We start from the raw sequence: 13,424 nt of genomic DNA, 5'->3' as shown, positions 1-13,424 counted from the left end.
CTAATCTCTCACTTGAAGATGGCCCTCGTTCCTCTCCCCAGGCAAGTTGATTTCAGGTAGTTAATGAGATTTTTTTCGGAGCGCACAACCTCATGTAGAAAGTCACACAGCCTGGGGAGAAAGAAATGTAGCTGCAGTGGCAGGGTTGGGAAGGGATTGTCCTTAAGTGCAGCCACAGGTTGCTGCTGCACAGAACCAAGGAAGACAACACTGTTATGTCAGCGAGGAACTGGGCTGGGTGAGGCAGATAGGTATGTCCTACTGTTCAGCAACCTCACCCAGCTTCATGAATCTTCCCGTGTCTGGCTCCAGCAAATTCAGGCTTTAAAAAAAGTTGCAGCATACGTTAGTATCTCTTCTAACTGCCATTAGAGCTGCTTCAGGCAGGAGTTTTCCACTGCTGTGGGAAACAACAGCAAGAAAAGAAACCAGTCTCCACACCAGGTTCTGTTTGTATCACGTGCTGTGCCCAAGGAGTCTCAGCTGTGCTGCAAATGATTTCCCAACAAAGGCTGGATGTTGATTGAAGAAACACAAACACCCACAGTGCTGGCAGATCCAGTGTTTGCCAAGCACGAGATACTGATGGCGCTGCAGAAGTTTCCTTACCTGTCCAGTCTACCTTGGGGCAACTATCGTTCACATAAACCTGTTGTAACTGATTGGCACAGGATTTCAAAGCAGCACTCCTTGTAGGAGCAGAGCTCAAAGTTAGGCCCAGGGTTTGTGGCAGGAACCTGTTGTACAAGACAGCTGAGCTGAAATACATTTTAACCAAAGTTTAATTTCCAACTGTGGTGCAAGATGTGATTCTTCACTGTGCTGTGGTACCACCAATTTCTGAAACCCATGGTTAGCTATGGAACCAGACACCAAGAGGTTTAAAATGGGATGGGAAGCAGTTTGTAACTGTTTCAGTAGCCTTTCTGGCTATGAACATACAGAATAATGGAAATGATTTATGCAATCAACAGCCAGAACATAATCACCAGAGCCACAAACAGGAAGAGGCGGGATAGGAACTGCTCATCCACATATTGAGGAGTCCCTGGAACAGCTGGAAAACAGGAAGTAAAACACAGCTCAGCATCTTCCTCTTTATAATATTGTGTATTCTGCATATAGTATATTCGTTACAAATATAGACATAAAATATGCAAGAAATCCACCTGCTAAAAAACTCCTGTCAGTATTGCCTACCCCCAGATTGGCCATCCATGCTGGAAAACTGGAGAGGACAAGCATGAGCTCCCTGAAGCAGGACTTGTAAACTTGCTCCTGACTGATAGCAGCAAGCAGCTCCAGGCATTACAGTACACAGAGGTGTGCTCAGAGTACTTCTGGGGACAGTGCTGAGCCACATTCACTGCTGATGGGTGTTTCCATCTTAAGGAACAATAACACCTCTACCTGAGAGCTCCTTCCCCTCAAGGTGAAATAACTGAGTAAACAGATGGTAAAACTGTGTGTACTCTCATCTAAGGGAACTAAGGAAAAACACACAAGCTTGAAGCTCAAGAGGTGTCTTTCTGAAACCTCTGTACAGACACAACAGATGAAAAGACAAAGGAGCTGATTAAACAGTGGCTACTAGGGCAGCACACATTTCCATTTCCTTTGCTCTGTCACATCTGCACACAGATTTGCAGGAGAGTGAAGTACAGTTAATAGGTTCAATTGAGCAGAGGCAGCACAGGCCTTTGGCAGTGCAGGTGTGACATGAAAAACATGCTTCTGTTTCTTACGATTTCTAGGCCATATGATAGTGAAGAATATTTTCCAGACAGCACTTTTTGCAGAGGAAGTCCAGAAAAACTTGGGGCTGTAGGTTTATGTGTGCAAAACAGGTAGACTCAGTTTGAGTACAGTGCAGGTGGGGAAGAGGTTTTCCAGAGATTACTTCATTTTTAGAGAGCAAGACCATGTGCTTTTCCTTAATTAAAAACAGTGAAATGTCACCATAAAGTTACTTCTTGTGTTATACGTATGATAAATTCTGAAAAAAAGGAGCAATCTTTGCTTTCATTATTTGTGGTACAAACCACTAGTTTAATATCTCGGGGTTTTTTTCCACCCTTTATAGAAAATGTTTCTTTCCTGTTGTTTCCAAAATATGGGTCTCCTCCATACAGCCCCCCCCCCCCCCCCCCCCACTGACTCCTTTTTATTACAAGAAACTCAGGTCCAATTTGTCTCATTTTTCAGAATTAAAGTAGAGAAGTGGTCAGTGTCAATGTGTCTCCCTCATTCTCTCACCAAAGCCTCCAGGAAATCAGACAGAAGCAACATACATATAAGCCCTCATACAAAACATGTAATAAATGGACTGTGTTTTTCCACTGCATGTTTTTCCTCTTCATGTATTTCCATACACAGTACTGATTAACTTTACTATTCAGTAAGTTTTGTCATTTAACAGGTTATTTGTTTAAGTTACAAAAGAGTTTGTAAAACATATTTGTGCTGTTTAGGTCTGAGAAGAAAGAACGCACAGTACCTGGAGGAGGTCGCCCATCATTTATGTTGAATGCTGTGGCAAATATACCAAAGGGAAATGCCCCAATTCCAAATGACATTTGAAAGCCACCATCTCCAAACCCAAATCCTTGGAATCCCTGCAGAGAACAAAGCAACAGAAGAGGGAAAAAAAAAAAAAGGTACAAATAATTTAATTCCTATTTCAGAATATTTCGCAGAAGTGCAGACAGCCTCTTACTGGCCTTCCTAAGGCTGAAGAAGTGTCATGTAGTTTGGCAACTTCTGGCCTGCCACTGTTGTTAAATACCTCCCAAGTTCTCATGCTAAAAGCAGTAGCCTTGCTAGAGCAACCCACAAGCTTGAGAAAATGACAACAGAAGTGTTTATATAACCTTTTCAACTTAAAACAGCATGTATTTGACAATGTATCAAAATCAGCATTACCAGTCTTATTTAGAGCATTTACAAATTGCATCAGTAATTCTGTATTGACAGCTGTTAGCCATAAGAAAGATACTGTAGAAAATAACCTGCATTTATTTTCTTTGTGTACATCATCTAAACATTCAGTAAAGTGATGCATTGACAATGGGATGGCACTGGTCATTATAAAGAGCAGTACCAAAACCCAAACAAAAACATATCAGAATTCTAGCTGATATGGCATATAATCACCAAAGGTCACCAAAGATGATCAATGTTGTGCAACAACATCAACCCCAAGGGCTCCAGACTAAAATTCCACATCAAATCAGACAGTGTTATGAATTAAGATGAACCCAACTATATAAAAGCAGTGAACCATTTGAGAATGAGCTGTATATAAATCTAAGTAGTTGTGTCATGCTTAAACAGCATACAGCTCTCAGCTCAGTTTACAATCCAGAAAACTGTTTTCTGATCTCAGAATTAAAACAGCAATCTACTCCAGAAAACCCCTCTGATCCCAAACAACCCCAAATAATGAAGGACAAATATGATTTCACTCATATAATCAAAGCTAGACATTTCTGTGCTGATACTTAACTAAGACGACTCGTCAGATGCTGTACTGTGAAGGACACTGTAAGGGGCTAACTGTAGGGGACAGCAAAGCACCTTGCATGGCAAGGCCAATATTTGTATGAAACAGAAAGGCAGCATTACTGCTACATCTTCACATGAGACTTCTCTGACTTACTGCACCACTTAAAAGCTCGAATCCAAGGACAGCAGATGATTTAATAAGAAAGTAACTCCCTGGTGAGAGAGAAGTACTCTGCTCCCACCCTATACAATACAGAAATGTTCCTTAACAACACCCAGTAGAGCTGGTTGCTTGAATTGTGAGGGACATGCTCTCCAAGGACCCTAGGCTGAGTTACCTGGAAATACACAACTGTTTCATCAGGTCACTGTCATTGTGCCAGAAAACACTGCATGCTGCTCTGTAACTACTTCCAGGTCTTTAACATTTACCAGCTCTGTTCACATTCATTCTATGTAATCTCCTCAACAAAACCCCAGATCCCACTTCAAAGTTGCATATGTCCAGCAAACGTATCTACTTTTTTTGTTTTCTTAAAACACCAGGGTACAGTAAGATCCTATAGAATTTTCAAAGCAAAATGTTCCCTATGTTTATATATGGAAAGCTATCAAGTATGAAGAACAGCATTTCCAGCAATTCCACAAAGGGTTGTTTTCATCAAGCATGATTCAAGTTATTGTGTTCTTTAGGATGGTAAACAGCAGTATGGGAATGGAGTGTTTTGCCACACAGCACCTACCAGCTATTCATAAACAGCCTCTGGGGCTACAGGACCCTCATACCACTTGTTATACCACTTACCCCTCTGTTCTCTGGTTCAGGTCTCTGTCCTTGGGGTCGTGGTGGAGTTTTCTCTCTACAAGAAATTGTAGAATTAGCTCAAATTCAAGCAGATGGACAACAGTATCTGCAATAGCTTGGTTCATAAGACAGAACAAACATGGAGAATGCTCTCACAGGGGCAACAAAACTGTAACGTGTGACTGACTAGACCCAACAGCTACATGAGTCTGCAGGATCACGCCCCTGAACTAAGATACTGCACTTTGCAGTGCAAAAAAAAAAAAAAAAAAAATCCCTCACAAAGGATGGAAACTGAGGATCAACAATTAAGTCCACGAACATTTCATATAAGCCTCTCCAGTCAAATAACATTGAAGTCTACTACTTCTAACTGTTAATTAACACCCAATTAAAATGAATTGCCAGTTAAATTTAGAATAAGGTGTATAGCTTCAAACCCTGAAGAAGCCAGAAATATTTGGCAGAACTGGCATTTCTATCAGTCTTTTGACAACATCTCACATTGTTAACCCAACACTTCAGGAGTTTCACCCTAAACCCTAGCAGTTCTCACACCAATGCTGTATTTGTGTTTATTACCTGGGGTCTTGTTGTCCAGTGCTGCCTCTTCCATACAGAGGAATAACTTTATCTCGACTGATTCCTGCTTTGCAAACAGGACACACTTGTCTGTTTGGCCTGGTTTCTAACCACTAAAATAAAAATAAAATAAGAAAGATAATAGAACCATGAAAACAACATGCAAACCTAATTTTCAGCCAGGCAGAGAGATTTTAGGAGCCTCTCAGAAAGCCACAGAGCAAAACATTGTACTACTCTCCATTAAAGTGTTGACATTTTGGCTCTTGTGCCACAATCCACTTGCAGATGTGTACACAATAAGAACTGCACTGGAAAAACGTGAGGAAATAAACAGTACCAACAGCTTTGCATAAGCCAAGGGGTAGCACAGGTACCCTCCTGTCATCATCCTTTTCTATAATGGCACCACAGGGTACAACATATGTATGCAACAATTAGTACACTCTGCATTTAATCCTGCAAACTAAAACTTCATGAACTGCCTACAGCAACTCTCCTTCCAAAACCAGGAATATCTACTGCGTAAGGAACTGAAATGCAGGAAGTAGGCAGGACAGAATTTAAGTTTTCTTTATGCTGAAAGACTAGATTGCAGGTTCTTGTGCATGAAATTATATTAGCATGTTGCAGTTGTCCTGGAAAAAACGAAGCACATTTGAAAACAAGGAGGATACTCAAGAGAACTAGGGACTTTATTGAGTCATTGGAGCTGATGAAAGACAATGCAAAAGGAAACCTCTCTTACCTGGTGTAAACAAGGCCAGCTGCGAGTATTCCCAGGACAATTTGGTCACAGAGAAGAACAACAAAAAAAAAAGGGAGGGGGAATATAATTAGTTACTCACAACTTGATCTCACAGATTTATAAAATGCACCCCGGATAACACAACTTAGAAACAACAGAACCTTGGAATCCAGTTGGGCCAGTTCCATAACCTCCCATTAAAGCAATTTTTGAAAGCACAGCCCGACCCAGATCTCCAGGTTATGCAATTAAACTGTGTCGCCAACATGATCATCTCCGTATCACCTTTAATTCCTTCACCTGTACCAAAGTCCCATACAAAGGCTTAATGCATCTGGTGGTATTTACTACACCTTCTGATCTCACAGAAAGATATCCCTGAGTTAAGATGCAAACAAAAAAATGCCAGTAATGAGACTCCAGGATCTTAACAGAATTCATGATTGGTCTAATCAAAACATTGTCTGCTTTCGTAGAACTGGAATAATCTGGGCTGGAATGCACCCCAGGCAGCCTCTCATCTAATCTGCTGCTTAGAACAGGGCCAGCTGTGAGATCCAGTTCACTCAGAAGAGTGATTATAGTGCTGATTATACAGTACTATTCCTGAGGTTAAATGAACATGGCAACTTAAATATCCAAAGGAAAAAAAAGTAATCATAAAAGCTAAAGCTGCTAAGCAGCCAACTGCCTTCAGGGCATCTTCACAACGCTACTCAGACAAGATGCATTCTGTTCTTTAAGGTTCCACTCTGAGACAGTGGAGGTTCCAATAATTTTATCTTAATATGTCTTCAGCAAACGATTTTTCATCTCCCTTTGAATAAAAACCCATACCTTTAGACATTACATACATTAGCACAGGAAAAAAAAGCTCTTTTAGGCCTCATTTAATTAATGAGCATAATTGATTCTACTGTACAAAACAAATTACCCATATCAATTGTTCATAACATCTTAACGTTCAAGGGTGTATTCTAGACCAAGCCACCTAAATAAGAAAGTGACATTACTAGTGCAATAAATACCCAGGTCAAATTTTAAAAGGCATTACAAATGCAGTTCCATTGGAAAAGAGCAGCAGATCACATGCAAAACCATGTTACTTCAAAAGAAAAAAACAGATTTCTTTTTTCCCCCAAAATTTCAAAGGATCAAAACAACATGCATGACTACAGCACGGCATCTAGAACCTGCTCTCAGATGTAGTTTTAAGTATGCACAGTTTTAGAAAGGAATTTAGCTGTGAAAAAGGTATCTACACTAGCCCAGACAGCATAGATTAATTAACAAGCGTAACCAATCATCTGTCTAAAGGGGTTTGCTTTTACAGAAGAAGGTATAAAAAGTTTAAGATGCAAGAAACTTTCTCATGGAACACGAGCATTTAACAGATTAAAACAGTTTTGAGGAAAACCCTTCCCTCACTGAGTTTAAGACAGTAACTAATTTGTATTTAATGGAATGATGAAAAGGATGTGATCAGGGAGGTGCACGGTGTTCCTGTTCATCTGTGTACTTACCAGAAGAGATGCCCACACAAGCTGATAACTGCATCCTTGGCAGTGTCTAAACAGATGTTACATTCAAAAGTGTTGTCCTGATTAGTGTTGTCCCCAGCACCATTACTGCTGCTGCTGCCACTGGTCCCTCCAGTACTGGAGCTCTTTGTTGATGCAGAAGTTGTAGGTCCTTTACTTGCCATCCTGACGAGCTGCCCAGACACGAGAGCAAGAAAACGTTCCTGTTGGAATCCTAGCAGTGAGAAAGGGAAAAAAAACACCCCCATTATTGGCACGATAACATCACATTCTTGTCCTTCTTCAAAGTAGCAGTGATTTACCTAAGAAGCACTTGAATCCTATTGTTGATGGTTTTAGTTTAACATAGTTTCTATAAAAAGATCTCTCTTGGCTTAAGCTACTTTAAAGTCCTGTAGTACCACCTGGCTTATCACATAGCCTGTATGTTAAACTTACTGACAGGAAATTACAATCCACAGTCAAAACAAAGCCATCTTATTTTCTCATCAGTGCTATTTGCTGTGAGAAAGATGAGCTCACCTAGTCACACTTTAGACTATCAAGCATTCCTAACCATTACAGCAGCAGCGTAGAAATTACTAAACTGACATGCTTTCACCTCTCATTAATATCACCGTATTTATCAAAGACCGCCTTTATGTTATTTCTGTAGCAACAACCTTCTAATCTGTCGCAGGAATATGAATACCTAGGGCAGGCTGTGAGAGGGAACCAGGTGATGATCTGAACCTTTTGCCAAAGCACAGATAAGCACTGTAAAGGGGAACACGAATTTTTCAGAAGCTGAATACTTTGCAAACTTACCCCAGAAGCATTAAAAGCTTCCTTCAGTGTTCCCTCTTTGTAGTCGTGCTGAAGCACAGGCTCAGGACAGCAAAATAAAACCTCAGTATGTGTAGCTGTTACTGTCAAAACCCTTCTTCATACAATACAATCCAACCACACAGTCAAGAAAGCCTCACAGAAGTTCTGCTGTGGTGACACTAAGCTACAGCAAGGGAGATGAGATTTATTCCTGCAGAGCCTTTTCACTCAGTTACATCATTTTGCACAGCATCCCAGAAGAGCAGCTCAGTATTCTCAGAAGCTGCACTTTAACACCCTTTGCTTTCAGCACTGCTTAGCATTTCATTTACGCTCAGCAGCAAGGTAGTTCACTGTACTCAATTAAAATTCATGTCAGTCCCGAGCACGTGGAAATGCTGCCAGATGACAAACCACACGATAAGGAAGTTCTCACATATCCCTGCTACCAGAATCATTGGTAGCACTCATCTATCTTGCTCAGTAATGCCTGAAAACTTACCAACTCAGACCTATACACACGTGCTGGGAATGTTAAGAAACTCTCCCTAAAACTAATGGGACCAAAAAGAGCAACAGCAATGTATGAAGAAAGACGACTGAGAAATCCATAAGGATATCGTTATCACAATGGATAAAGACAGCTGAGACAGAAAAAAAAGATCAAAACAATACAACATGACAGGCAGCGAGTTTTCTCTCCTAGAAGATTTATGTTACTCTGTCCTGGGATCCTCTCCTAATTCTTTCTTCATAGACTTACTGAGCATGATGAACTATTAGGATTTAAAAGATTTAAAATATCAAAAATACATCAAAATGCAACAATAAAAAATAAATAATCTTATCCTGAAAAGCCTTTACAATGATTCCCGCTCCTCTATGGAATATAGCATAACATAACTAGGTCCATAGCAAGAGCTGTCCACCTCTGTCCACCTGCAGAGCACACTGCACATTTACAAAGAAGCAACCATGAAACAGCAACCAGTGATGTAAATGTACACTTGATAACTGTGTTGCATTACTTGCAACATAGTCTGTGAATCCTCCTGTGTAAGTTCAACTAGAAATTCAGTTTGCTTAAACATAGAACAAACTCTGAACTGTTGAAATGGCACTTCAGCTATTTAAACTCCGAGACAGAACTTGGAAGGGAGGCACACAGCAGGCCTAACACATCCTGCTTTCTGTTTGACTTAGAGCTCAGGACGAAGATTGTGAGTGCACTGGGATATACTACAACTTTTGGGGTTATGTAAACAGAATTTAGAGAGGAAGGACTGGACAGATGCCAGTCTAGGTTTGCTAAACCCTAGTCTTTGATCAGCTCTCCAAATCAACCCTAGAAGCATGAGCTGCAAACAAAACAAGTGAAAGGATATAAAACTCAGCTGTGGTCTAACTGCAAGCATTCAAAGGTTCTCTTGCTTTGCTCTCTATATATTTGCAGGAAATCACCACCTTTGCTAATTACTAGCTGTTTATACCAGCTGTTTATTTCATTTTAATCATGACCCCTGTAATATCCCAACGTGTTGCTCTGAAAGCGATGGGATCGCTGACATTCACTGCATCCAGAGTGCCAGCAGGTGAATGGCTATGAAACATGTCAGCTTCAGCAGTCCTCCTAAAATAGAGAAAGCCTGGTGGGAGGTGAAGATGTGGAAATGAAGCCTCACGTTTAGGGACTCCCACTGAGTTTCTGAAAGAGCAAGTGCAGCTGACAGAGCTGAAGCTGGATCTCCAAGAAGCAGATAATGCACTGGGACCTGAACACATCACGGCAAATGAGAGCAGCAGGTGGACCCTGAAGGAAGTGAGTGCAAGAAACTGATGAAGTCTGTGTAATAACAAAAGAAATTTTACTCAAATCATTTAAGAATTTATCAGTAAATACAGTGGCAGAAGCTGCACACCAGGAAAATGTAAGCCCAATGGATACTGTAAAAGATCCTATTTCTGGGCTCAGCAAATTAAAAGTGACTGTGTTTGCTAAAATACACTGACCTGACTTTAAAAATTCAGGAGAAACTGTTCCAGGCAGCCTGGGAGAGTCACCATCGTAAGTTAAAACATACAAAACATTGCATTGGAAACAGAGCAGAGTAGGTGAACAGTAACTGAAGAAAGACAGAGAGAAGCTGATGTCACTGGAGTGGAACAGCTACAGAATATATATTCACAGAACTACAATATCAGAACATTTTAAGTATTTGTTTTTTTCTTTTGTGAGCAAAAAAAAAAAAACCAAACAACCCAGGAGGCCACAGGACTGGTTAGTTCACTGATAAACCTTAACACTTGTTTCTTTTCCCAACGTCTAACACATAATGACATAACAAGTGCATTGTTAGATTGAAATTCCACTAGGACACTTTTCCATCCTCCTTTGCTAATGAATCTTACTGTATCTGGGACTTCTGAAATGATCCAGCCCTACTTTGTTTCTGAAACGAGCTCTGATTTAGTTTCTCAACTTCCTGCTGTTTTACTGGAAAGGAAATTGTGTCCATTTTTCCTTATACTGCAGCAATAATGGCATTTTTCAGATACATACATTGTGCAAAAGGAAAATGAACATCAGAAATCCTATCCAAAAATACTGACAGACTTCCCATAAATACTTCTCACTCATAGGTTTAACAGAAACCTGATTCTTATGCTGCTACAGTCATTGGACTTCAAGTAACAGCCACAGGTGATCTGAGCTGATAACTGTTGGCAGCATCCAGAACGAAGTTCATTTACTTCTTGACAGTCATTGCAAGATAGAAGTCAGCCACTACCCGACTGAAGGCACACTGTTAATCATCAAAGGCACTTCCATATCTCGTTACTTTTTAACCCTGTGCCACTAACGTATTTAACCCTTCTGAAACATTTTCTCTGCTCATCTTTCCACTTCCCATGACCTGGGCAGCACCACGCAGCTGCTTTTTACTGTCACAAGTCCCAGCGTCTCAATCAGTGCGGCCATCTGACCGTGCAGAAGCATCCATTTTCCTGCCAAAGCAGCGTGCTCTTGCTTGGCCTCATTTTGTTAATTGGGATTCAGCAACACAGGGCTGCGTTACAGGCACTGCTGGGGTGCAGCCCTGACAGAGAGCTCTGTGGGCAGCTCCACGGAGCTGCTGCCCCTCAGCAACGTGTGACCAGACAGCACAATGGTGGACAAATGCAGGACTCTCCTTTTTAAATCGTTCCATAAACATGTGATAGAGGCTCTGAGAAAGCATCGTGCGAGTGTTTGAACAAAGATCTTCCTCTCTTACCTCTATGCGTAAAGGGGGAAAGAAAAAAAACAGCAAAAAAAGAAAGAACCGAAAGAGAACTGATAGAAGCAGTTGAATAATCGGAGCTGAGCGCTCTCCTGGTCCGAGTCTTATGTAAAACGTTCAGTGCTCTGTAAGCTGGCTGACCAACGCTTCGTGAAGAAATAGGAACAGGGCCGCGGTTCTGCGAGTCCGAAACACCTCCCAGCAGAGGGACAGAGCCGGCACGGCACGCGGCACGACGGCAGCAGCCCGCGGGCGGCCCCGGGACGGAGTGCCGCCAGGTACGGGGCTCCGCCGAGCCCGGCAGGTGGCTGCAGCACAGCACGGCGGCGGGGCCGGCGGTCAGGCAGCAGGGCGGCACCGCGAACCGGAGCCCGGCCCGGGCCCACCCCGCGCTAACCGACGCCGGTCCGGGGGGGCTCCCCCAGCTCCGCTCGGTTAGAACGGCCGCAAACGGCTCCGGCCTTCCGGGGCGCCACGGCGACGGCCCGGCCCGATCCTTTCGTTCTAGAACCGCCACGCCCCGACCTCGGCTCCCCCTGCCCCCCCGCCCCATGCCCGGACCCGCACCCGGGCCCGCTCGGCTCTGCTCACCGGCGCTCTCGGCGATCCGCGGAGCCGCTCCCCGCCCGCGGCCGCCGTCACCTGATCGCCCCGGAAGCGCGGCCCCGGCGGAAGGGACCCGGGCTCCCCCCGCCGCTCCGCGCTGCGGGGCCGCGTTCCGCCCGCACGAGGCCGTCCCGCAGCAGCGGCTCGGAGCCCCGCGTGACTTGCTGCCTGCTCTCACTGCCGCACGACCGTCGAAACGAGCGCGGGCCGAACGAAGGAGAAACGTTGCACGGAGGAGCGCGGACTGAGCGGGAGCAGGGAGCGTTGCGGGGGGTATTTATTTATGCAGCTGTGAGGCGCTGAGGAGGAGCTGAGAGCCACCGAGGCGGCACTCCGGGGTTTGTCCCGGCCGAGGGGCACCCACTGCTCCCGGGAGCACCGCGGGCAGAGCGCTCGGTGCTACAGCTCGGGGAACCTAACGCGAGTCCTAGTGCCCTCCCACTAGAGGCGAGCTAAGGGAGCGAAGGCACTGAGCGGGGCTTGATGCCAAAGCAGCCGTTCGTAGGCAGACCAGGGATGCTGTCCGAGATGGCCTGGGACCACGCAGGATTCAGGGGCAGGTTCAGACATTCCAGCCGGGAATTACTCGGTGTAAAAGTGCGCTGTGCTGAGCCCTCATGCTGCCCTCGGTAGCACGCAGGCTTGGTAAGGCCTGTGTCAGCACAGTCATCCAGCAGCTCTGCCACACCTGCCCTGTGCTGCACTTGGAAGCTTGTAGCTGAGCTGCACGTAAAACCCGTGTCCAAAAGTGGCAGTGCCTGTGGGACAGGCACTGTGAAGCTGTCCTACCAACTCTAGCCGTGTGTTTGCTGCCTGTGAACGTTTCCCTAACCAAGTCAATAAAGCAGCTTCAGCGTGTAAGCAAAAATTTGGCATCTCAGTGTAGTGTCAAATGAGTGAGAAGTTAATGAGACCCCAAAGATGTGAATGTATCCCCCGGATGCTGATTAAAACAAGGATGAGCTGCTGAAATTTGGACCAGCTTAGACCAGTCACCATGAAAATCCACAGTCAAAGGCATTTCAGTATGAAAAGAAAGTTGTTTAGGGTATTACGACAGTAAGAGCAATGCTCAGAACAGTCATTATTGTTTGAGTATTTTATGAGAACAAAAGCAACTTGGAAAGAAACACTACTGCATTCAACACAGCCAGGGATTACTTTCAATCCCCAGCGTTCATTTTAACTCTTCATGTTTTTTTGTCTGAGAAGAATTAAATATAATTATGATTTTCTATAATGCTTTATTTACAGTCTCTTTGTTCCACTTCTAGCAAGTTCCTTTTTACAATGGAAAAGATCCAGAGATAGAGAATCAGTGAGATTGAATGAGTGGGAAGGATGGCATACAAGAACAGAATGTAAACAGTCTTGTTTACTGATAAGATTAATAGGAGCAGATGTATTTAAAACAGTGGTTCAGTGTGGAACATACACAAAACACTCAGCAACTCTGACAGTGGCCGTAAATGTAAACTGAATGGCAGTGAGTGATGTAAGGGGATACTTCCCTTACTGAAGCACAGAAGTCAGCTTTCAAAGAGGTATCA

At 43.5% G+C, this 13,424-nt stretch overlaps 1 protein-coding gene across 1 annotated transcript; it reads right to left on the bottom strand.

The window, feature by feature from the left end:
• Nucleotides 1–764: 764 nt before the first annotated feature.
• Nucleotides 765–7,350, bottom strand: RNF185 (ring finger protein 185). Its single transcript, XM_065738897.1, has 6 exons — nucleotides 7,163–7,350; nucleotides 5,640–5,658; nucleotides 4,892–5,004; nucleotides 4,310–4,364; nucleotides 2,498–2,615; nucleotides 765–1,057 (listed from the first exon to the last, which is right to left on the bottom strand). The coding sequence occupies exons 1-6, from the start codon at nucleotides 7,342–7,344 to the stop codon at nucleotides 960–962; spliced, it is 585 nt and encodes a 194-aa protein (XP_065594969.1). The 5' UTR covers nucleotides 7,345–7,350; the 3' UTR covers nucleotides 765–959.
• Nucleotides 7,351–13,424: the final 6,074 nt, after the last annotated feature.

Source organism: Cyrtonyx montezumae, unplaced genomic scaffold (assembly GCF_038088225.1).
Source record: "Cyrtonyx montezumae isolate F1298 unplaced genomic scaffold, pur_monq_1.0 scaffold_23, whole genome shotgun sequence".
In the NCBI taxonomy this organism is placed as follows: Eukaryota; Metazoa; Chordata; class Aves; order Galliformes; family Odontophoridae; genus Cyrtonyx; species Cyrtonyx montezumae.
This window is presented reverse-complemented; position numbering and strand designations above follow the sequence as displayed.